Raw genomic sequence first — 26,988 nt, forward strand, 5'->3', positions numbered from 1 at the left:
ACCATATTTGCATTTCCTGTTCCTATCTTATATCTTACATATAGTCTGTTGTGTTATATTTAAAATGAAATGTTTTCTTCCAGGACTAACAAGTCTCTGCCAATGCAGATTGATGGGGAACCATGGATGCAGACCCCATGCACAGTGAGTACAGAGGATTTGAAATGCTATGTCAGTTTCATTTTTGCTTCCCAGATATCAGATATATTTGCTTCCCTATAACTAATTAATCACATACTCATATCACTAAATAATCATAATATCTAAGCTTTGGACCTATTATTATGTTTGTTTGTTTGTTATTTATGTGGCAGAGCCGTTGCATTCAGGAGTTAGGCATTATATGCCCTTGGCAATGATTTAGCTTTGGAATGTTTGTTTTAGCCTAAGTGTAACCTTTAAATACTATAGAGTGATTATAAACTCTGGAACTGAACAAAATTGATAGTTTCTCTTAACCTTTCTTGTACTTATTTCAGAATACCTTATGAGAAAATTATTTATGGTACCTTCAGATACAAGTCTCCCTGAATTTATTACCCATCTGTTCTTTTGCCTCCATTTGGGGATTTGAGGGCTTCGTTCTCTATAGAAAAAACTCCTCTTATAATTATTTTCTCCATAATGAGATATTATTTGAGTCAGGCATTTATACCCCCCAAATTTATTTTTCCATTTGTATAGTGAATATTTTGTTACACTTCAAAAACATGCTAGACACTGCTCTTGGCACTATGAATAGAAATATACTTCTTAATATAGCTCATGATCAATAATGGAACACTGAGACAGCAGCAGTGAGTACACCATGGTCAATAACATAACTATCTTCAAGCAACTTACGTTTTGATAATAGGAGTTTAAATAAATATATAAATAGTAAATATAACTACAGGTTACAAGAATCATAAAAAAAATAAGGCAAAACAATGAAGAGGCACTGGGTGAGATATGGAGAGTATTACTGTAGATAAGTGGATCTGGGAGGCCTCTTTGAAAGAAGAGTCAAAAACTCAGTGTGTTAAAGAAACAGTAAGGAGGAGGGTGTGACTAAAGTTTCTAGAGGTAGGTAGGGGGAACGTGGTAAGAGATAAAATAGAAAAAATGGAGTCAGATCATGTGTGTAAAATGATGGTAGAGACTTAGCATCTGATTCTAAGTATAACAGGAAGCTATGGAAGGCTTTAGGCATCATCTGATTTACACGTTTAAAGTTCACCTTGGCTGCTAGATGGAAAATGGATATACTGACTAGCAGGTAGCTGGGAGACAGGATCTATCAGACTAGGTTGGGCTTGGGAAGGATAGTGGCAGGGAAATGGATGGATCTGAGCTATATACTGGAGCTGGAACAAAAAGAATTTGCTAATGAGTTCCCTTGGGAAGGGGAGTAGGGGAAGAGAGAAAGAGACAATCAATGTTAGCTCTTACTTGTGACTGATGGTGCCATTTACTGTGTAGTTAAGACTGGGCGGGAAACTGGTTAGGGAGTGACAGGGGAGGTCTTAATTTTAAAGTACAATCATTGTGCTAAGTGCTGGTGTAACGTGTATTTTTTTCATTGAGGTATAATTGACATGCTGCATGATATTAGTATTTATTATATATTTTCACAAACTCTAAATAATGGTTATCACCAATTTTCAGATGGAGGAAGCTGAGGCTTTGGAAGGTGAAATAATTTACTCAAGATCATATATGTAGCAGATATGGAACTCAAACCTACGACTCTTTGATTAAAGCCCATTCTCTTAACCACTAGTTTAAACAACTTTAGCTACGTCTTCCAAACAGCACAGCTTAGCATATAAGAGGAAAGTTTTAATTATGCCTTTCCAGTGATTTTACTTCGAAGCTGTTGGCTCAGTCTTTGTGTATAGCATATACGTATGACTTTTTGTTTATTCCTGGTATAGTCCTTTTAGCTACTCAAATCCCAAGTTTGTGAAATCCATTAATTCTATAATAATAATGTAAAACAAACTGGTCTAAAAATTACTTTAGACTGGCTACTTCTTAATGCTTTTTGTTATCTCTGTATGTGCTTCAAAATACCCTTTACAATTTTTCCTGTTCCTCTCTTTACCAGCATGTATACAATTGCATCTTGTCTATTATTGTTCACTCTCCCAATGACACCTCGAGGTTCACATTTATACTCATAGGCAAGTTAAAGGTGTTGTTGTTGTTGTTGTTGTTGTTGTTGTGAGTGGTGGTGGTGATGATGGTATTTAAGATTATGGTGCTGGGGACAACAGTGGTCATGATCCTGATGGTGAAAATAGTGGTGAATCTGTGTTTATGGTGATGATGGTTGTGATGGTGGTGATGGTGGTGGTGATGGCAATCATGGTGGTCATGATGTACTAGTGGAGGTGCTATCAGTGATGAGAGCTATGGTAGTTGCAGTGCTGGTGGTGATGGTGGTTGTGATGGTTGTGATGGCGGTGATAGTAGCACTATTCTTGTCTTTTATAAAAGACCACTTTTCATCAGCCTGGGTCACAAGAAAATAAATTAAAGACATTGAAACCAAACATCTTCCATTAGTACTTTATATTCTTTTGCATTCTTCTCAGGGGGAAGGTGAATTTAGTTTCTGTGCTAAATCAGGAAGGATTAATGGCAATAATAATATCTAACATTTATTAAGCTTTTAGTCTGTGCCATGTACAGTTGAGACACTTGACCTGTATTGAGACATTTAATTCTCACCAAAAAAACCTGTAATTACCTTCATTTATGGATAAAACTGAGGCAGGTAAAGATTAAATAACTTGCCTAATTCCACACAGATAATAAGTGGCAGAGTAGAAACTGAAATGTAGGTGTCTTAGCTCTACTGTTTGCACTCTTCGTGGCTATCCCCCACTGTAGATCTCAACCTGAAAAGGCCCCTGGCCATACTTGTGGCAGGATGAGTGTGGCCTTTGGTAAATCACTTATTGCCTTTCTCCAGCATTTAAAAGTATACATCTATTAAAATCTAATGCTTTAGAGTAATTTTAGCTTATTTCACACAGGCCTTCTAATGATATTATACATTTATTGTTTTGTTTCTATTAGTAATTGGACATTCATTTCACCTATTAAATATCATGATCTATACAATTGTTAAATTAATAATACACTTTATATAACTCATATTTAATTTGCTCTCCGTGTAAACTCTCTTATTCATTTAAAACATTTATTACTGTCTATAGTGGGCCAAGAACTGTACTAGGTTATGGCTTATTATTGTTATTTCACATTTTGGCATTCTCTACTTTTCCTAGAACCACATGGAGTTCTGAACTTTAAATTTCACTTAAATTCATAGCATTGGTATGGTTTCACTAAAAAGTGCTCTTTGCTTCAATTGAATAACAAAATGTTTTTCTTACAGAACATAAGAATTGGTAGAATGTTAAAATTCTTTGCCGAATTTAAATATCCATAAGCTGATCTTCAATTTATGCAGGAATTGCTCTAGATATAATTTTAGAGCACAGCAGAAGTTCTGCTTTTCTTTAAGTGGAATACATAAAATGGAAAGGCAGGTGATAAGTGGGTCTTGATTCTTACATCAATTAGTACTTTTAAAAAATCAAAGCAATAATAAGTTTTGGAAATAGATGGCAGTGATGTTTGCACAACAGTGTGAATGTACTTAATGCTGTTGAACTGCATCCTTAAAAATAACTGAAATTGTAAATTTTGATATATATATTTTACCACAATAAAAAAATAAGATAATCTTTATTTACAAATTTGACCAATCCTGAGTTCAAATATAAAGAAAAGCAAAAACCAAAGAGCTTAAAATTAACTCTTCGAATATATACTTTGCAGTTAGTTTTATGACCCTTTAAATTACCTCACACTAAAGTAGTTAACAGATGTTTATTAAGTACTCTTGTGTTTACAGTTTTGTAATAGTTACTGAGTTAACAGATAATGGATTATTTAACTATTAGCCATCTTAATAGGCATATCAAACTAAAAAGATAATTCTAGAAAACTTCATATTGAAATAGTTCACAAAAAGCCTTTCTTTAGGCTGGACTCCAGAGCCTGCTTTCCTCTCTCTATCTTCTTTCTCCCCAATCCTTCCTCCTGAGGATGTCAAACATACTGACTCTCTTTTCAATATGTTCCTATCAGAGGGAGAAAAAAAGAGCAACTTCAGGAGGATAGAGAGGGAAAACAGTAAGATACAGGAGATCATAGACTAGGTCAGATTTCATTTTGTATCTGCACACACAGCCCTCCCACACCTAATTATTACAAGTGATGGGTGCCCAGTAAAGTTTTGTTAAACGAGGAGTGACCATACTGAACCTTAAATTCAATATAATCAATGTGAACTCATCATCTGCTTCCCTCCTTCTCCTTCCTAGCCACCAAATACTGACTTCTTGTTATATTCCAAAACTTCTGCTCCTCCCTTTACAATATTGAGTTAGTTACCATTATGCATCCAGTGTTTTCTAAGCTAGAGATCTGAGAGTCATCCTATACTTCTTCATACCCTCAAATTCAATTGTCATGCCCGCCTAATGATATGACATATTTCTGAAATATGTTCCTTTCTTTCCATACCTACTACCACTGTCTTAGATTTGGCCATTTTATTTCTCTCTCATTCCCAGCAATAAGAACAGCAATCTTTCCCAATCACCATATTTTCTATTTAAATCCATCCTTCACTTTTCTACCATAATGATCACTATAAAACATTAATCGCACCGTAACATTCTTCTACTTAAAATGATTTAATTGTTTTCTATCTGATAAAATATGAGGTGTGATTAAACAATAAAGTGAATGTTTAAATTAAAAAAAATATATTACAGTAAAAGATGCATTGCCATTAATCCCCCTCAAAATACTCCAACTCACTTTATACATACTTATCCCATTATTCTTACCACTTTCTGAAGGAGTTCTGGAAGTCCTCTTTCATGAGTGTCTTTACTTCATCCTCCATCCTGACAATGTTCTGTGTCACACGTCACTTCTGCTACGGCAATTTCTGTCAAATAAAAACATTATGGTGTGTCCTCATCCATCTTATTCACTGGATCTGAGGGCACCACGTGACTTTTGGCTTTTCCCCGAAGTCAAAATGACCATGAATGGTAAATGTTTTGAAACAATTCAGGACACCAAAGTAGCCACAATAGTGCAACTAAAGACACTCACAAAAGAGTACTTCCAGAACTGCTTCAAAAAGTGGCAAGAATGATGGGATAAGTGTGTTCAAAGTGAGGAAAAGTATTTTGAGGGATTAATGGCAATGTGTCTTTTAGTGTAATATGTATTTTTTTAAATTTAAACATTCACTGTATATTTTTATCACACCTCATGTGATTTGAATCAGTCTTTCTGTTTCACCAATATCATTTCTTCATTTTTCATCTCCTCATACACTTCCCTCTTGTCCAAATAAACTTTTCTTTTTCTTTAGTTGAGTAACACAACTCATCTTTTTTTTTTTTTTTTTTATTAAATTTATTGAGGTGACAGTTGTTAGTAAAATTACATAGATTTCAGGTGTACAATTCTGTATTACATCATCTATAAATCCCGTTGTGTGTTCATCACCCAGAGTCAGTTCTCCTTCCATCACCATATATTCGATCCCCCTTACCCACATCTCCCACCCCCCACCCCCCACCCCCCACCCCCCTTACCCTCTGGCAACCACCAAACCATTGTCTGTGTCTATGAGTTTCTGTTTCTCATTTGTTTGTCTTGTTCTTTTGTTGTTTTGGTTTATATACCACATATCAGTGAAATCACATGGTTCTCTGCTTTTTCTGTCTGACTTATTTCGCTCAGCATTACACTCTCAAGATCCATCCATGTTGTCACAAATGTTCCTATATCATCTTTTCTTACTGCCGAATAGTATTCCATTGTGTATATATACCACAACTTCTTCATCCATTCATCTATCGAAGGACATTTTGGTTGTTTCCATGTCTTGGCCACTGTAAACAAAGCTGCAATGAACATTGGAGCACACGTGTCTTTATCTCTAAATGTTTTCAGATTTTTTGGGTAGATACCCAGGAGAGGGATTGCTGGGTCATATGGCAATTCTATTCGTAATTTTTTGAGGAACCTCCACACCGCCTTCCATAACGGCTGCACCAGTCTGCATTCCCACCAACAGTGTATGAGGGTTCCTTTTTCTCCACAGCCTCTCCAACATTTGTTACTATTTGTCTTGTTGATGATGGCCATTCTGACTGGGGTGAGGTGATATCTCATTGTGGTTTTGATTTGCATTTCTCTGATGATTAGTGATGTTGAGCATTTTTTCATATGTCTATTTGCCATTTGTATGTCCTCTTTGGAGAAATGTCTCTTCAAGTCCTCTGCCCATTTTTCAATTGGGTTGTTTGTTTTTTTGTTGTTCAGTTGCATGAGTTCCTTGTATATTCTGGATACTAGCCCCTTATCGGAGGCACTGTTTGCAAAAATCTTCTCCCATTCAGTTGGTGGCCTCTTTATTTTGTCAATGGTTTCTTTTGCTGTGCAGAAGCTTTTAAGTTTCATATAGTCCCATTTGTTTATTTTAGCTTTTACTTCCATTGCCTTTGGAGTCAAATTCATAAAATGCTCTTTGAACCCAAGGTCCATAAGTTTAGTACCTATGTTTTCTTCTATGCAGTTTATTGTGTCAGGTCTTATGCTTAAGTCTTTGATCCATTTTGAATTAATTTTGGTACATGGTGACAAATAGCAGTCCAGTTTCATTCTTTTGCACGTGGCTATCCAATTCTCCCAGCTCCATTTATTGAAGAGGCTGTCTTTGCTCCATTGTATGTTTTTAGCTTCTTTGTCAAAAATTATCTGTCCATATTTATGTGGTTTTATTTCTGGGTTCTCAATTCTATTCCATTGGTCTATATGTCTGTTTTTCTGCCAATACCATGCTGTTTTGATTATTGTGGCCCTGTAGTACAGGCCAAAGTCAGGAAGTGTGATACCTCCATTATAGTTCTTTTTTCTTAAGATTGCTTTGGCTATTCGGGGTCTTTTGTGGTTCCAAACAAATCTGATGATTTTTTGTTCTATTTCTTTAAAATATGCCATTGGGATTTTGATGGGGATTGCATTGAATCTGTATATTGCTTTGGGTAATATGGCCATTTTAACTATGTTGATTCTTCCAATCCATGAGCACGGAATGTCTTTCCATTTCTTTGTGTCTTCTTCAATTTCTTTCAGAAAAGTCTTATAGTTTTCAGCATATAGGTCTTTCACATCCTTGGTTAAGTTTATTCCTAGGTATTTTATTCTTTTTGATGCAATTGTAAAAGGAATTGTTTTTTGTATTTCTTTTTCTGAGATTTCATTGTTGGTATATAGGAAGGCAATGGACTTTTGTGCGTTGATTTTGTAGCCAGCAACTTTACTGTATTCGTTGATTGTTTCTAATAGCTTTTTGGTGGAGTCTTTAGGGTTTTCTATATATAGCATCATGTCATCTGCAAAGAGTGATAATTTAACTTCTTCATTCCCAATTTGGATGCCTTTGATTTCTTTCTCTTGCCTGATTGCTCTGGCAAGGACTTCCAACACGATGTTGAAAAGCAGAGGTGATAGGGGACATCCCTGTCGTGTTCCTGAACGTAGAGCAAAGGGCTTCAGTCTTTCTCCATTAATTATGAGATTAGCAGAGGGCTTGTCATATATGGCTTTTATTATGTTAAGGTATTTTCCTTCTATACCTATTTTATTAAGTGTTTTAATCATAAATGGATGTTGTATCTTGTCAAATGCTTTTTCTGCATCAATTGATATAATCATATGATTTTTGTCCTTTATTTTGTTTATATGATGTATCACATTGATGGATTTGCGTATGTTGAACCATCCTTGTGCCCCGGGGATGAACCCCACTTGGTCGTGATGAATAATCTTTTTAATGCATTGTTGTATTCGATTTGCTAGAATTTTATTTAGGATTTTTGCATCGGTATTCATCAGAGATATTGGTCTGTAGTTTTCTTTTTTTGTGCTGTCTTTACCAGGTTTTGGTATCAGGGTAATGTTGGCCTCATAAAATGTGTTGGGGAGTACTGTTTCTTCTTCAATTTTTTGGAAGAGTTTGTGCAGAATTGGTATTAGATCCTCTTTGAAGGTTTGGTAGAATTCACTAGTGAAGCCATCTGGTCCCGGACTTTTGCTTTTGGGAAGGTTTTGGATGACTGATTCAATTTCGTTACTGGTGATCGATCTGTTTAGATTTTCCAGTTCTTCATGGTTCAGCCTTGGAAGGCTATATGTTTCTAAGAACTTATCCATTTCTTCTAGGTTGTTGAATTTGGTGGCATATAGTCCTTCATAGTATTCTTGGATGATCCTTTGTATTTCTGTGGTGTCCGTGATAACTTCCCCTTTTACGTTTCTGATTTTGTTAATCAGTGTCTTCTCTCTTTTTATCTTAGTAAGTCTAGCCAAGGGTTTGTCAATTTTGTTAATCTTCTCAAAGAACCAGCTCTTTGTCACATTAATTTTTTCTATTGTCTTTCTGTTCTCTATTTCATTTATTTCTGCTCTAATTTTTGTTATTTCCTTTCTTCTGCTGACCTTGGGTTTTACCTGTTCTTCTTTTTCTAGTTCTTTAAGGTGTAACATGAGGTTATTTATTTGGGAATTTTCCTGTTTCTTGAGATAGGCCTGTAATGAGATAAATTTCCCCCTTAAAACTGCTTTCGCTGCATCCCAAAAATTTTGGTAGGATGTATTTTCATTGTCATTTGTTTCTATGTATCTTTTGATCTCTCCTCTAATTTCTTCTTTGACCCAGTCCTTCTTTAAAAGTATGTTGTTTAGTCTCCATGTATTTGTGTTTTTTCCCGCTTTCTTTTTACAGTTGATATCCAATTTCAAAGCCTTGTGATCAGAGAATATGCATGGTATGATTTCAATCTTTTTAAATTTGTTGAGACTGATTTTATGTCCCAATATATGGTCTATCCTTGAGAATGTTCCATGTACACTAGAAAAGAATGTGTAGTCTGATGTTTTAGGATGAAGTGCTCTATAAATGTCAATTATGTCCATTTCATCTAATGTGTCATTTAGGGCTACTATGTCGTTATTTATTTTCTGTTTGGATGATCTATCCATAGCTGTCAATGATGTATTTAAGTCCCCTAGTATAATTGTGTTTTGGTCAATTTCTCCCTTTAGTTCTGTTAGTAGTTGCTTGGTGTATTTCGGTGCTCCCTGACTGGGGGCATAAATATTGATGACTGTTATGTCTTCTTGTTTTACAGTCCCCTTCACCATTATGAAATGTCCATCTTTGTCTCTTGTTATCTTTTTCACCTTGAAGTCTGTTTCATCTGATATCATTATGGCTACACCTGATTTTCTCTGGGCACCATTTGCTTGGAGTGTCAATTTCCACCCTTTCACTTTGAGTCTATGCTTGTCCTTGTAGCTGAGATGTGTCTCTTGGAGACAGCATATGGTTGGGTTTAGTTTTTTGATCCAATCTGCTACTCTGTGCCTTTTTATTGGTGAGTTCAGTCCATTTACATTTAGGGTGATTATTGATATGTGAGAATTTCCTGTCATTCTATCTTTAGTTTTCTGGTAAGGCTGTGTCTCCATTGTTTCTTTGCCTTTTTGTTGTTGTCTATTATTTCTGTGTGGTGGTATTCTATGATGTTTCCCTCTGTTTCTTCTTTTATTTCAGTATATATTTCAGTTCTGGATTTTTTTTGAGTGGTTACCCTTAAGTTTATGTAAAAGTAAGTTTGATATTTAGAGTATTCCATTTTCTTCAGCACGCTTACTTTCTCCATTCCCATATTCCGGTTCAGGCCTTTATTCTCCCCCTTTTTGAGTTTTGGTTGCCACAAATTGTCCCTGTTGATGGTGGTCGAATAGCCTCCTTTAGTATTTCTTGTAGTGCAGGTCGTGTATTAGAAAATTCCCTCAGCTTCTGTATGTCTGGAAAGGTCTTTATTCCTCCTTCATATCTAAAGGATATCTTTGCTGGATATATTATTCTTGGCTCATGATTTCTCTCTTTCAATAGTTTGAATATTTGGTTCCACTCCCTCCTGGCTTGTAGAGTTTCTGCTGAAAAATCTGATGATAATCTAATGGGCTTTCCTTTGTAAGTTACCGTCTTCTTTTCCCTGGCTGCCTTGAGGATTCTTTCTTTGTCGTTGATTTTAGACAGCTTCAGTACAATGTGCCTTGGAGAAGGCCTGTTGGGATTGAGGTAACTAGGTGTTCTATTTGCTTCTTGGATTCGAGGGTCCAGTTCTGTCCACAAATTTGGGAAGTTCTCATCGACGATTTGTTTGAATATATTCTCTGTTCCCTTCTCTCTTTCTTCTCCTTCTGGTATGCCCATTATTCTTATATTGCTCTTTCTGATGGAGTCAGAAAGTTCTTGTAGAGTTCTTTCATTTCTTTTAAGTCTCAAGTCTCTTTCTTCTTCTATCTGTGTCATTTCCAGGTTTCTATCTTCGATGTCACTGATTCTTTCCTCCATCTGGTCAACTCTACTACCTAAGCTGGTTATTTCATTCTTAATTTCTTCTATTGAGTTCTTAATCTCCAGAAATTCTATTTGGTTCTTTTTTAAAATTTCAATCTCTTTCGTAAAATGCTCATACTGTTCTTTAATTGAGTTTCTGAGTTCATTTAACTGCCTATCTGTGTTTTCTTGTATCTCGTTGAGTTTTTTCAGAACTGCAGCCTTGAATTCTCTGTCATTTAAGTCACATATTTCTGTATATTTAAGTGCCTTTTCTGGAGATTTTTCACTTTCTTTCTGAGCTATCTTGTTGCCTTGGTTACTCATGGCGATTACTGGTTTACTATTTCTCTTCCTAGACATCTACAGGAGTGACTTCTGCAACAAGTTGATAGGAAGAGGTCTTTCTTTTGTTCAGCAGTTCTGTTTACTCCTGCAGGGAACCGCCCAGATAGGTGGGGCCAGGGGCGGGGTGAGCTGTGAGAGGTGGCCCAGAGCAATGGCAGCGACCACCACCACAGCCTGTCCTGCTTCCACAGCTTTCTTCCCTTTGCCGGAACTAGTTGGGCTGTGGATTTGTGTTTGTGGGCCACAGTTCTCAAATATAGCAAATTTTCTGTTGTTTTGATCTGACACTGCTACTGTTTCGCTTCTAGCACCGGGCAGGTGGGGGCGGGGCGAGCTCTGAGAGGGGAGGGAGGGGGCGGCTAGTCTCAGTGCCTAAGGCTCCGTTCTCTGCTCGGCAGTGCGGGCTTAAACCACCGTTTTCAGCCTTTTTCCCTCAGTCTTTTCTCCGAGGTCTCTGCCGTGAGCGTTGGGTTCAGCCGTGTTATATGCTGTCCCCTCAGCCCTGTGGAGCCCTGGCGGAGCCCTAGCAGTCCGATCTCCCGCAGCTGCGGTAGTTCCGGGAAGCAGCGAGCTCGGCGCACTGAGCTGGGTCTGAGTCCTGCGCCCGCGGAGCTGCGTCTCCGCCCGCTTCTCACTTTCCTCCTCCCCCCGCTCGCGCGCGCGAATCTCCCACCTGTAGGTGATTTCAGTCGGTAGTGGGCCTCTTCGTCTTGCCTGTCTGCTGTGCAGGGAGTCCTTTGTGGAGTTTTTGTTGTTCGATTCTTTGTAAATTCCAGGGGAGCTTTACAGAGGCTCACCTCACTCCGCCATTTTTCCGGAACTCTCCACAACTCATCTTTTGAGACTTATTTCATACTGCCCCTTCTCCATAAAGCCTTTTCTGGATGTTGCCATTTTCTCCACTCCTCCATATCGTCCCTGACCTCAACTAATCCAAAAGTTCAGCCTTAGTGCTTCATAGCTTTATGTGATTATATTACATTGAAATTAACATCTTATTGGGGTCCAACGTGGTGGAGGAAGACCCTGAACCGACCTCCTCCCACAGACACACAAACTATATACCTACAGATAGAGCAATTCCTGCTGAAGAATCACTGATTGAACAACTTCTGCAAAACAAACGAGAGAGGGACCACACAGAGAAGGATAGGAAAAGTGGTAGCCAAGGGAACATTACTCTGAAAAGTCAACCTGCTGTAGGGTGGGATATCATTGGGCCTGTCACAGAGTCACCTGCCCTGGGGCACAGTGATAAAACAACAATTTAGATGTCATCTAGACTATACATAAAAAATCAATTTACCAACCAAAAGTCACCTGCCAAACAGGTGGGGCATTGCAGGAACTCACAAGGATCTGCTGAAACTCTGCAGGATCAGAGGTGCCAGGTAGCACCATTGTTAGCATTCCCCTTCCACCTAGGTAACACAGGTGGGAGTTCAATCCAGGCACTCTAGCCAGCCTGCAAAGCTGCCATAGCGAGCTCCTGGATACCTTACCCCACACTTACTCCAGACATGGCAAGCCAGTCTGTCAAGGTGTCCTGCCCAGAGTCACATGGGCCCACTTCAGCTCTAGCCAGCTTGCCAAAGCCACTAAAACACACATCTATACAGAAGTTTTTCCAACACAAGTCCACTCCTTCAAGAGTGGGAGAGATAGCGGCTTCATCTAATTGACAGAGAGTCCAACAAAATGAGGAGGTAGAGAAATATGTTCCAAATGAAAGAAAAACAGAAAGGAAGAAAAAAAAAAAAGCTAATGAAACTAAGTATTATGAAAATAATTTGCCTGCATAAGAATTCAAAGTAATGGTCATAAATAGGCTCACCAAACTTGGGAGAAAATAGAGAATACAGTGAGAATTTTAACAGAGTTAGAAAACATAAGAAAGATCTTATCAGAGCTGAAGAATACAATAAATGAACTGAAAATGACACTAGAGGGAATCAATAACAGATTAGGTAATACAGAAGAACAGAATAGTGACCCGGAAAACAGAATAGTGGAAATCACCCAATCAAAGCAGCAAAAGGGGGAGGGGGTTAAAGGATAGTTTAAGGGATGCCGGGACAACATCAAGCATCCTAACATTTGCATTATATAGCTCCTAGAAGGAGAAGAAAGAGAAATGAGGAGAAAACTTATTTGAAGAAATAATGGCTGAAAACTTTCCTAACCTGGGGAAGGAAACAGACATCCAGGTCCACAAAGCAGAGATTCCCAAACAAGATGAACACAAACAGATCCACACGAAGACATATTGTAATTAAAATGACAAAAGTTAAAAATAAAGAGAATCTTGAAGGCATCAAAAGGAAAATACATAGTCACATACAAGGGAAACCCTTAAGTATATCAGCAGATTTCTCAGCAGAAACTTTGCAGGCTATATGGGAGTGGCAGGATATATTTAAAGCACTGAAAGGAAAGAACTTAAAACCTAGAACACTCTACTCAGTAAAGTTACTCACAATTGAAGGAATGATAACTGCATAGAGAAGCAAACACTAGAGTTCATCACCACTAAACCAGCTTTAAAAGATATGTTAAAGAGTTTTCTTTAAGCTAAAAGAAAAGGCCATAACCATAAGTAAGAAAACATATGGAAGAAAAAAAAATCTCACTGGTAAAAGCAAATATATAATAAAAGCAGTGTGAATCAGCCACTTGAAAAGTTCGTATGAAGGTTAAAAGACAAAAGTAGCAAAATCGACTATATACATAAAACAAAAAGTTCTAAAATATGACATCAAAGACATAAATCGTGGAGGGCAGTAAAAATGTAGCACTTTTAGAATGCATTTGCACTTAAATACCTATCAACTTAAAATAGAGTGATATATAGATCTATCTATCTATCTCTCTATATGTGTGTGTGTAAATATATATATAAACAAAATAGAGTCTCTCTCTCTCTCTATATATATATATATATATATATATATATATATAGAGAGAGAGAGAGAGGTATATATAGATACATATATATCATTATATGTGAACCTCATGGTAACCACAAACCAAAAACCTAGGAAAGATACTCAAGAAGTAAAGAGAAATGAACCCAAACATAACATTAAAGAAAAACAGCAAACCACAAGGAAAAAGAACAAGAGAAGAAGAAAGAAAGAGAGAACTAGAAAAACAACCATAAACAATTAACAAAATGGCAATAAATACATGCTTGTCTATAATGATGTTAAATGTAAATGTACCAAATGCTCCAATCTAAAGGATAGGGTGGCTGAATGGATAAAAAAGTAAGACCCATCTATGTACTGCCTGCAAGAGACTCACTTCAAATCAAAAGACTCACACAGACTGAAAGTTAAGGGATGGAAAAATTATTTTGGTGCAAATGAAAATGAAAAGAAAGCAATCTACAGATTCAATGAAATTCCTATCAGAATAACAATAGCATGTTTCACAGAGCTAGAACAAATAATCCTAAAATTTATATGGAACTACAAAAGACCCTGAATAGCCAAAGCAATCTTGAGAAAGATTAAAGTTGGAGGCATCATGCTCCCTGATTTCAAACTCTAGTACAACACAAGAGTAATCAAAACAGTATAGTATAGGCACAAAAATGACACATCTATCAATGAAACAAAATAGAGTCCAGAAATAAACCTACACGTATATGGTCAATTAATCTATGACAAAGGAGTCAAGAATATACAATAGGTAAATGACAGTTTCTTTAATAAATAGTGTTTGGAAAGCTGGACAGATACATAAAAAAAATGAAACTGGACCACTTTATTACATCATATACAAAAATAAACTCAAAATATATTAAAGACTTAAATGTGAGACCTGAAACCATAAAACTCCTAGAAGAAAACATAGTCAGTAAACTCTTTGACATTGATCTTAGGAATATTTTTTGGATATATCTCCTCAGGTAAGGGCAACAAAAACAAAAATAAATAAATGAGACTACATGAAACTAAACAGTTTTTTCACAGTGAAGGAAACCCTCAACAAAACAAAGGACTATCCACTGAATGAGAGAAGATATTTTCAAATGACATATCCAATAATGGTATAATATCCAAAATATATAAAGAATTCATAAAACTGAACATCAAAAAAAATCTGATTAAAAAAGGGCAGAGGACCTGAGTAGATATTTCTTCAAAGAAGAAATACATATAGCCACAGTCCTCTGAAAATATGTTCAACATCACTAATCATAAGGAAAATACAAATCAAAACCACAATGAGATATCATTTCACGCCTGTCAGAATGGCTATTATGAAAAAGTCAACAAATACCAAGTTTTGGCGAGGATGTGGAGAAAAGGGAATCCTTCTGCATGCTTGGTGGGATTGTAAATTTGCAGCCACTATGGAAAACAGGATGGAGATTCCTCAAAAATCTAAAACTAGAACTACGATACACTCTACAGTTCCACTTTTGAGTATTTGTCTGAAGAAAACAAAAACACAAATTCAAAAAGATATATGCACCTCTATGTTCATTCCAGCATTATTTACAATAGCCAATATATGGAAGCAACCTAGATGTTCACTGATAGATGAATGGATAAAGAAGATGCATTGTATACATATATAATTCAGCCATAAAATGGAATGTTGTTCATCAATAAATAATAATGAAATCTTGTATTTGTGACGGCGTGGATGGACCTAGAAAGTATGCTAAGTGAAATAAATCAGAGAAATACACATACCATACAATTTCAGTTACATGTGGAATGTAAAAAACAAAACAGAAACAGACTCATAGATGCAGATAAGAATTGCTAGTTGCCAGAGGGGAGGGGTGTGGGTGGATGGGTGAAAAATGTAAAGGGAAATAAGAGGTACAAACTTCCCATTATAAAATAAACAAGTCACAAGATATAATTTACAGTACAGGGAATATAGTCAATAATATAATAACTTTGTATGATGACAGATAGTCACTATACTTATCATGGTGATTACATCATAAGGCATATAAATGTCAAATTACTATGTTGTACATCTGAAACTAATATAATATTGTATGTCAACTATACTTAATAAAAATAAATTTCAAGAAAAGAAAGTTATCAACTTAATCTGGCTAGCTTCTTGGTAGGCATAAAGTCATTGAGGTCTGACACCATGATTTTAGTTATCTTTGTATCCCCAGAGCATAGCACTCTGCCTCACACCTCATTAGGCTTACAATTTGAAAAGCATGTTAAATTTGTGAGTTTCCTAAATGTTTTTGAGGTAATGAAACAACTTGAAGAAATGTTTTTTACTAATTCTTTTTCCGAACATAATGTAGGTTGGCTAGCAATTCGTTCACCTATTTTTTATGCATAAATACACATACACGTTATTTTGAGTTATCTTTATTCGTTACATTCTCAAAGCAAGAAATTTGAATGTATCAGAGAAGAAATTCTTTCTCAACCTTAAAATATTTAATCTTTATGTTTTCTGATATGGTAGGATTAAACTTATTTAGGTCACTTTCCTCTGCCTTAGCAACTATGTATTTCTTTTACATATTACATAGGCTGCATTCTGTTAATAATTTGAAGTCATATATTAGTTATTACTTGTGATTGTCTTATGAAAAGTAATGCCAAAGAGGTAATAATGTAATATCACTCTGGATGTTTTGTCTACAATTAAGACAGAGAGAATTCCTGAAACTTTTTTTTATGTGGTAGAGAATGGGAAGGAAGTCATGAACAGATCATAAGCTAAATGGTAAAATAACTACAGATAAAGTAGAAAAACTCATCAAAGTTAGAGCTGAAGTCAAGGCAACTTCTGGAAAGCATTTACATGGGTTTTACTTTTCTTATACCTCCATTGGTATAATACCTGTCAAGACCCTGAAACTACTTACCCAATCTTAGCTTCCAGTGTTACATACCTTCAACATGCAACTCAGGCCTGACCTGGTACAGACCTAATCCTTGCCAAGTCTGGTTGTCTTGTTGCCTTAGGCTTGGTCCCTGGAATTCCTGGGGCAAATACTTGGTCATTTCAGCGATAAGAGGACCTGCCTCCTGCTGTACCCATTTCCATGGTGTAGGCCATTCTATAATATGTTATTTTCTGACTTCAGTGTCAGTTTCTTTCCTTGGCACTATCATCTATTTGACTCAGACACTGGCTACTTGCCTAGCTTCTGCTTGCACCATCTCTTAGGAAGACTGGATTTTTTTTCTCCATTGTCCTAATGCCATTATCTGGAGTTAATCTTCATTTTGACACTTGTTTTCACAAAGAGAATATTTCCAGCACAATTAAAATTTGTATTTATGCATTTGTTGTTGTATGTTTTGAAAATAATCATGATTTTAAAGTGTTAATCTTGAATAATTTGCTGAGAACAAATTAATCTCAGGTCATTAAGATAGAAAATTATATATATATATATATATGTAACAAAGACATGGTAATGATGCCTAATATTTATTGCATGTTTACCATGTACTAGTTTCTGTTCTGTTTAGTCATATTCATTATTTATTTAATCCTCACAACACCCCTAAGAGATCAGTAAAGTTATGGTCTCCACATCATAAATTTAAAAAAAATAAATAGATAAAATTTGAAACCAGGTAAGTCAAGCAACTTCCCCAGGGCCACTCAGTCAGAGGTAGACTAGGCAACCGGCTCTAATGCCTTTCCTCTTACCTATGATGCTATGCTGCCGCACTTAGTCACTTCTCAGGGCCTTAATGTAGCGCTAATATTACCAGTCAATCACAACTGTATTATTTATAACAGAATTCAATACTTTTTCAGCTTATTTACATCTTTTACCCTTTAATACATTATCGTTTGAATGCCAGTATACCCATAGCCACCTATAGCATTACTGCCAGAATCACTACTGAACAGCGGAACTATGATCAGCACTGCCTGATCTCAAAATTCCATGTCTCCTCATTTCGCACATAATAAAGCCCAGAATCCTTGTCATGACATGAAATGATCCTCTCAAGGCTCACATCAGCCTGCCATGGTATATAGTGACCACTTTCCAGAGGCTTTCTACTCATGCTTCTTAACTTTGTGCCTAAAATTCCCATTCCCTATGTTGTTGTTTAGAAATAGACTCATCTTCTGGCCTCCAAGGCTACCAGAAAATCTGTAGTTTCTTCCAGCAATTCTCTAGGACCCATGGCTTTCATTTCTTTCATCTAGTATTACCTGTAGTTTTTTTTTTTTTTTTTTTTCCTGTTACTTCGATTGCCTGAATTAATGATCATATCCTGTTGGGATATATGTATTTTTATAAGTTACATCAAAATCTTTCTGAAAGGCAATGGATATAAATACATGTACACTAAAAATAAAATAAAATCCCTCCTTCAATGCCAAGCTTAGCAGCAATTTCCTCATGAAGCCTTTTTAACTCCCCATCTGTCTGAAATATTTGCCTGATCCTTTGTACTCCTGTGACTGTCTGTTGATATCTTCTTAATGGCATCCCAATGCATGGTCCTGTATTTTGGCTATACATGTATGCGTCCGGCTCTTCTGACATAATTGTAAGCATTTTAAAACCCATCCTTAATTCCACTTCATACCTCGCATAGTGTCTTTTACATAATATGGTTTCTGGTGAGAAATCCATAGTCAGTTGAATCATTGCCCCACAGTGTGTAATAATCGTTTTTCTCAGGCTGCTTTCAAGATTTTTTTATTTGTCTTTAATTTCCAGTCATTTGATTTTGATGAGTCTGGGCATGGATTTCTTTGAGCTTGTTCTGTTTTAGTTTCTCTGAGCTTCATGAATCTGTTGGTTTGTCTTTTGCCAAACTGTGAAATTTCTAGCCATTATGTCTTCAAATATTTATTTAAGATCCACACTCTTTCTCCTTTCCTTCTGTAATTCCAGCGATTCTTTGTGTGTTATCTCATTGATCTCTGAGTCTGTTAATGTTTTTATGTTTTTTGTTCTTTTTTCCTTTTTCTTCTTTCTATTGTTCATATTGGATAATATCTTCATCTGTATTTAAGTTCACTGACTTTTTCCTCTTATCTCCATTCTGTTCTTGAACCCATCCAATTATTTTTTTTCGGTCACTGTATTTTTCAGTTGTTAAAGTTCCAGTTGGTTCCGTTTTTAAAAAAACAGCCTCTATTTCTCAGCCAATAGTCTCTATCTTTCCTTTCATTTCAAGAAGGTCTGCCATTACTTCTTGGAACATGGTTATAGTAAAGTTCTTATCTGATAATTTCAGCACTTGTATTATTTCAAGGGTTTCATCACTGGCTATCTTTCTCCTTAGGAGCTTTTTGAGACTTTCCTGGATCACCATTTGTTGAGAAATTTTAGTTTGTATCCTGAATATTTTAGATATCATGTTAATTCTGGGTGTTATTCAATTCTTGTGGAGAATGTCGATTTGTTGTTGCTGTTGTTGTTGTTGTTGTTATTTTAGCAGGTAACCCAGTTAGGCTCAGATCACAAATTCTAGTCTACTTCCTGAGAGTTGCGGTTCCCATGTCAGTTCAATTTTCAAAATCTTTGCAATTTTCTTCTGATTTATCCTAAATTTAAGATCCATAGGACTGTCTGGAACCTGGGTGGTGGGCTAACCCCTAACTCAGTTCTCTAAATTGTCAGTATGCTTCTCAAGGTCAAATCTATGCATAAACAGCTCAGGGATGTAATGAAGAGATCATATACAACTTTAAAGAATAGTTTTCTTACGCCCCCATCTACTCCAGGAACTCTCTGAATTTTTTTTCCTCCCAGGGCCCTCATATTGTTCTTCTGCTAGAAATCAAAGGTCTTAATTTCCCTGCTCTGCCATGTACTTCCTGATATAGCATCTGACTCCAGGACCATCTAGTAAGGGGATAGAGAGAGAAACAAAAATCAGGTATTAACCCATGCTTTTAAGATCATGGTTTCACTAGTCAGAGAAGGGCTTTTCTCACTGTGGTTGTAGACACCGAGCACTGCTATGAAATAGTATGGGAGAGATTCGGGGCTTAAATAGGACAAGATATTTTCCCCACTCTCTCTGACCTGTGGGGCCCTAATTTTATACTCCTGGAAACAGAAAGACAGGGCTTTTCTTAGTGCTCTCTATCTTTACTTGGTGTACAATTTGAGGTTTTTGACTGTCTTTAAGTCCAGAGTCAGAAATGCGGGAGAGGAAGAAAAATCAAGAAACTCATCACTGGATCAGTGGCACTTCATACTCTGGTTTTGTTCTCCAGTCGCCTGCTATCATTTGCTTTCCAGCATCCTCAGATAGCTGTTCCATGTGTTCTGTGCAGGATTTGGAGTCGCCTTCAGTGGGGAAGTAAAATATATTTACTTCTTTTTAACTAGAACTGAAAATGCCACCACTTTCCTTAGGTTTTTATCGTGTATGGCTGTTTGGATAGCTGCCTGAATTGTCTCCATCGGTTTGGCATATTATTTGCCAGAACTGCTTATCTTCCAACTTTAAGATCCCATGATATATTCCCCATTTTCATATACCTTACAAAAGTACTAAATAAGTCTAAGAAATGCCCTAACCCTTGAATCCTTAATCTTCTCCATTTTGAGAAAACTTCATTATTTTTTTCCATTCTTTTGTCCAGCATGTAATCATTTGAGTCAGTATTTACCTTTTCAATTTGAGTGAAAATAATTGACCAAAAAGACACAGCTCTTCTACTCACCTATAAGGATAAAGTTAAGTTTTAGTTATTTCTCTAGAGCAGTAATGGTATAGATCACCACATACGTCTATGTTTTTTAGACTACTTTGTCTGTCGGTAAACATATTTTAAGGCTTTGCAAATAAGTTTTGTGATCATATGGGAGGCTTTTAGACTGTGAAAGTGAAGTTAAGTGAATGTCCAAGGTCACGAAGCAAAGAGTTATACGACTGAGACTGTTCCTAACTTGTTTTTCTACATCCAAACATGCCCTCACTTCATCAGTTTGTTTGCCTAAGGATGAAAAAGTTTAGAAAAAGAAATACAAAGACTCTATAAAGTTTTCTGCAATGCATAGTATTGAGTGAAAAAGCACAAGTGTAAAGGGGGCACTCAGGCCAGTGAGACTCCTTGACACTCTAACCAGCAGCTGTAACCACAGCACACCCAGCATAGGATAAGACACAACTGAGAAGAAAAATAAGCAGGGATTGTTTTAATGGAACTTTCAAACCACTTATAAAGCTGAATACCATGAAAATCCTTTCTACTTGGGAATACCATTTAAATGAGCATTTTACATAACATTAGAAAATATAATGGTATTAGATGGATTGCTTTTTGTTTGTTTGTTTTCAGTTTATGTGCTTATATGTCTCTTGATTGCTAAAGATAAAATAAATATTTTTAAAGGCAAATAGTGGGTACAACTGCTTCGTGAGAAGAAACTACTAAAGCCTACTCCAGCACATGGAAAGATTTATGGGGAGAATGGGGTGAATTTGAGAAGTAGGAAAATAACTAGAATTTGCTTATCTTTATGGTAAGTGTGTCTCCTTAGACCTACTACCTAAATGAACAGATCACAGATATAAGAACTGATAATATATTAGAAATTATGCAGCCTTACCACTGTTTTATTATAGAATCTCAACCATTTTATTAAAACTTCTGTATATCAGCTTTTTTATTTAAAATCCATTCTAGGTTTTAATATTTTAAATGTTATTTTGAGCAAGCTGACATCTACAACTTGAAATAGTCAACTTTTCTAGCACTCTTGCAGAAATCCAATATAGTCTGAGGTTAAAAATGTGTTTCACTCCTTGAAAACAATGTTTTATGGGATTTTCATAAGGAGGGAGAGAAAAATACTCCTTAGGAAAAGTACTGTGCAAAATAAATATATCCCAATAGGTAGAAAACAGAAATAAAGGCCAGAGACCAGGGCTTCATATTCATGTCAGTGACCTCTGGACTTCAGAGAATTACTTAATCTTTGTGAAACTGTTTCTTTAGTCCTAAAACTAGCTATCTAAAAGTCACAAAGGAGTTTTAAAGGTTTGGTGAAAATTACTATACATCACATTATAATAACACTAAGAAAATATCAGTTGTTTTATGGTGTATATTAAGTATTGTTCTATTTATTAATGCATCTGAATTGTCTCTTTTTTCCATTATTTAGATTAACTTCCCTGTTATCCTTAATCGTACAACAAAAAAAGGTTAAACCCATGTGTTTTTTTTTGTTATTGTTTTTGTTTTATTTTTTATTGGGGAAGGGGAACAGGACTTTATTGGGTAATAGTGTGTACTTCCAGGACTTTTTTCCAAGTCAAGTTGTTGTCCTTTCAATCTTAGTTGTGGAGGGTACCATTCAGCTTCAAGTTGTTGTCCATTCAGTCTTAGTTGTGGAGGGCGCAGCTCAGCTCCAGGTCCAGTTGCCATTGCCAGTTGCAGGGGGCACAGCCCACCATCCCTTGCAGGAGTCGAAACCGGCAACCCTGTGGTTGAGAGGGTGCTCTCTAACCAACTGAGCCATCTGGGAGCTCAGTGGCAGCTCAGCTCAAGGTGCCATGTTCAATCTTAGTTGCAGGGGGCGGAGCCCACCATACCTTGCAGGACTCAGGGAGTTGAATTGGCCACCTTGTGGTTGAGAGCCCACTGGCCCATGTGGGAATCGAACCGGCAGCCTTTGGATTTAGGAGCATAGAGCTCTAACCGTCTGAGCCACGGGCCGGCCCAAACCCATGTTTTTTTATGGTGGGACAAAAATTGACATGTTTTTGAGATTTAGCCAAAATGCTACAGAAAATGTAGTTATGACTTTTATTGTTTTCCCGTGATCGTTTACAGAAAAGCTTATATTGGAAAAGGACATCATTATACCATAGTATCTAACATCTTTATTAATTATCTAAATAGAAAATTATATTAAAACTCATCCAGAATAGAATAGTGCTGTGAAAGTTATCTAAGGTTTACCGAACTCTTGAATCTCTCAAGACACTTTCATTAAATCTATTAACTTTAAATAGCATGAAATAATATTAAATGTACCAGATTGATATCCTGGAAATTAGTGTTGTTTTGAAAGTTTGATGAGAATATTATTTTCTCATTAAAAGTTACACAGCTGTTGTAACTTGACACTTGCTGACTTTGTAGACACACCATTATCAGGGAATCCTAAGATGCTCTAATGGCTTACTTTAGGAGAGGGGGATAAAAAAACGAGGAGGGAACATTTGTATTTTTGTGATGAAAGAAAAAGAATAACCTATACATTTTCAATTGGAAAATGCTTAAGAGGTAGTTAAAGATAATATTTTTCTGATGTGCATAGAAATTGTATTTTGTCTAATTAAATACAGAATAAAGATAAGTCCTAAAAAAGGAAATACCACTATTTGTTATTTATTGATTCTGAATCTTGATATTTTGAAGAATAGAAATTAACTAACAGTCTTCTGCCATCTTGACATACATTTGAATAAGCCAACTGCTATTCTGATGGGTATATTTTGTAATGTGTGAGTGGTAGTGAGACTCCAAAAACGGTTTAAATAAAACATAAACTAAAAGCATCCTTTTACCTAAGATTTCATTGGTAAATGCTTTTGAATAAATTTGCATTTCTAAAGCCTTTAGTTTCTTTCAAAGACTGGCACTTTAGTGTTTAGTTGGGTGTTATTTTGTGTGTTCCCCTGTTACTTATGCATTAATTAGTTTTGTTTACCTGTGCATAATTTTTCCTAATTTCACAACAGTTGTTGTTTTTGTAATTGACAATGCAATTTACTGCATGTGTGCTTTCTGGCCTCCAAACAAGAATGTTAAGTTGTAAAGCACCAATCTCTTCATTTCAGATTGTTAAAAAGAGGATTGGTTGTGACTAATTTCCAATTAATTTGCTGTGGTTACAGGGAACCAAACAATTGCACCTACTAATTAAAATTTAAAATATTCCAAAGTGTCATCTTTAGGTGTCTGTGGAATATATAATTTCCATTTTGGTTCATTGCTGGATCTGTAATACCCATGAGCTTGACAGCTCTATTAATTTAAAGGCTCACTAATACCTATTAGTACAAAACATGAAAAAAAATACCATTAATCATTTATTTTAATTTTGCAGCTCTGTCATTTTCTCAGTATGTTTTAAAATTATGATGACACCATAATGTGCACAAATCGACCTAGATGAAGGGGAAATGGATCACACTACTTAGGAGAGATACTGAACTACATTATTAGAGCTTAATTAATGCCAAACTGATTAGATTTGATTGCATTTTGCACAAAAATATTTTTAAAAAATTTTCTTACCATATTATATTTAAAAATTTATTTCAAACATATTATGTTTATAATTAGGCCTCCTTTTTACAGTTCTTCTCTTTAATACATACTATTTTAATATTGTGGAATCAACCTAAATTGTTCCTTTATTCTTCATTTTTAAACCTGAATTAATCTAGTCAGTTTCAATTTAGAAAAGTTCATTTCATTTATGCTTAAATATAATAGGGTCTCTCATTTTCATATTTTTTTAATAGAAATTTCTAACCCAAATTGGACACAATGTCCAAAAACACAAAAGAGCAAAAATTGAAATAAGAAATTTACTAAGCATGCAATACTTTATGCATTTATATTGATCTTATCCAGGACTGTTAAACATTCTAAAAGTGGTAAAATTGTATGCACTTAACAGAATTTTGTCATTAGCTTTCGAGAAGGCAATTTCTTTTTTTATATTTACATCTAGTTCATAAATGAATATATTCATCTAGAATAAGTAGTCTCCTAGTTGATGAGCATCATCAGACTAATAATTGTATATTTGATTTCTTTCCTTTCAGAGCAGTTATAGGTCTTTCTTCTGAGGATACAAACTGTAGAATCAAAAGTCTTAAGCCTGACTTTCCTCCCACATTTGCCTGTGGTCATAACATATCTAGCTCTTCATTTCCTCTGATTTTGTGTATTCAAATTAGAAAATATGGCTATCACATTCTTAGATTTTCCTCAAAGAGCAACAAGCTGTATTGTTGCTATATGCAATAACAGAGAACAGGATCCAGTGTTTCATAGTGTTGTATTCCTGGGGTGAGTTACACATTGCAAATAAAAACTTGAATTAAAAAATTCTTAATAAAAACACACTGAATAGAATTTACTACATTATTGTTTTTTATTTTCTTAAATAGTTAGAACATGGTTGCACATGTTTTATTTGAGGAGACAAAGAAAATTTTAAAAGTTGACATATTACATTGTTTTATTCACATGATGATTCTGTGGGGTGAACAAATTAACATTATTAAACATGATTTTCAAATCAATAAATAAAAATTAATACGAGAATACAACTATTTCATCCAAGCTGTCAAGAATGTCAATGATTCATTTCTTCATTCCTTCAACAAATGTTTATTGAATTCCTTCTTGATAAAGGTACTGACAGTTTGTCCTAGAGTGTTATAATGGAGGTAAAACAAAAACAAAACAAGACATGAACATGGATATCTTTCTATTTCTTTGTGTTCTCAATTTGTTTTAATAATGTCTTATAGTTTTCAGTGTATAGGTCTTTCACATTCTTTGTTAAGTTTATCTCTTGGTATTTTATTCTTTTTGTTGCAATTGCAAAATCAATTGTTTCATTTCTTTTTCTGAAATTTCACTTTTAGTATATAGGAACACAATGGATTTTTGTAAATTGATTTTGTATCCTACATCATTACTTTATTCGTTTATTGTTTCTAATAGTTTTTTTGGTGTAGTCTTTGGGGTTTTCTATATAAAGAATCATACACTGCTAGTGGGAATGTAAATTGATACAGCTACTATGGAAAAAAGTATGGAGGTTCCTCAAAAAGTTAAGAATAGGATTACCATACAGCTCAGTAATCCCTCTTCTGGGTATCTACCCCAAAAAAATCTGAAAATATTTATCCATAAAGATACATTTACCCTTATGTTCATTGAAGCATTATTCACAGTGGCCAAGATATGGAAACAACCAAAGTGTCCTTCGATAGATGATTGGATAAAGATGTGGTACATATATATAATGGAATATTACTCAGCCCTAAGAAAATGTAAAATACTCCCATTTGCAACAACATGAATAGATCTTGAGATCATCATGCCAAGTGAAATAAGTCATACAGAAAAAGTCAAGAACCATATGACTTCACTGACATGTGGGATATAAAACTGAAAGCAACAAATGAACAAGACAAACAAGCAAGCAAAAACGCATAGACACAGACAATAGTTTAGTGGTTACCAGAGGGCAAGGCAGGGACAGGCAGTAGAAAAGGGTAAAAGGGGTCAAATATATGGTGACGGAAGGAGATTTCACTTTGGGTGGTGAACACACTATGAGCTATATAGATGATGTATTATGGAATTGTACACTCAAAACTTATATAATTTTATTAACCAATGTCACCCCAATAAATTTAATAAAAAAGAGGTTTAATTTCTGAACACAGTGCAGGTATCCATTAGTCAGAGTCATAAAAATACAAAATTCCAGTAATGATATAAAGACTTGGAGCAACAGGTCCATTGTATTGCGATACTGTGGTACTGTGGTACTATGACAGGGTGTAATAGAAGAATCTGACCTTCTCAAAGGAGGTCTGAGATTTTCAAAAGAACTCAAAATAGACCTGAGAACTAAAGGGTGAGGAACATATAACTAGGCATAACCTATATAGGAGCATATAACTAGGTAGGGAAGAGTGTCCTATGCAGAGGGAACAGCATGGGGTGGGAAGGAGCATGGTGTGTACAAGGATCTGAAAGATGACATGATAGATGTGGAACAGAAGGAAGACAGACGTGGGTTAAGGGAGGAGATTTAGTGTGAATCAGAGATACAGGGCCTTGAAGCCCACAGGGAGGATTTTTAGTTTTAGTTTAAGAAGCATGAGGAACTAAACAGATTTGAAACAGGAGAGTGCTGTGATCAGGTAATAAGATCATTCTGGGTGGGGAATGGTTTGGAAGGGAAGGCAACCAGTTACGAAACTTCTGCATTTGTTCTGGCTTTAGACTGATGGTAGTAGAAGTACAAAAAATTATCAAGAGATACAGAAAGTATTTGAGGCATAAAATTAATAGATTGGCTATGAGATCTAAGGAGAAGGTGCCAAGGATGAACCAGATTTCTGAATTGAACAACTGAATAAATGGTAGAA

General features: G+C 35.7%; 1 protein-coding gene across 4 annotated transcripts in view; it reads left to right on the forward strand.

The window, feature by feature from the left end:
• The window catches only part of DGKB (diacylglycerol kinase beta), a 647,688-nt gene that overhangs the window by 608,463 nt on the left and 12,237 nt on the right, over positions 1-26,988 (forward strand). For all 4 annotated transcript variants that reach the window (XM_019727049.3, XM_074340800.2, XM_074340802.2 and 1 more), the window contains one exon: positions 84-144. In XM_019727049.3, the coding sequence (XP_019582608.1) occupies positions 84-144 (61 nt within the window). The remainder of the gene's footprint in view (positions 1-83; positions 145-26,988) is intronic.

The sequence above is a fragment of the Rhinolophus sinicus genome, chromosome 4, assembly GCF_057876585.1.
Source record: "Rhinolophus sinicus isolate RSI-liver-muscle chromosome 4, RSI-T2T, whole genome shotgun sequence".
Taxonomy (NCBI): domain Eukaryota; kingdom Metazoa; phylum Chordata; class Mammalia; order Chiroptera; family Rhinolophidae; genus Rhinolophus; species Rhinolophus sinicus.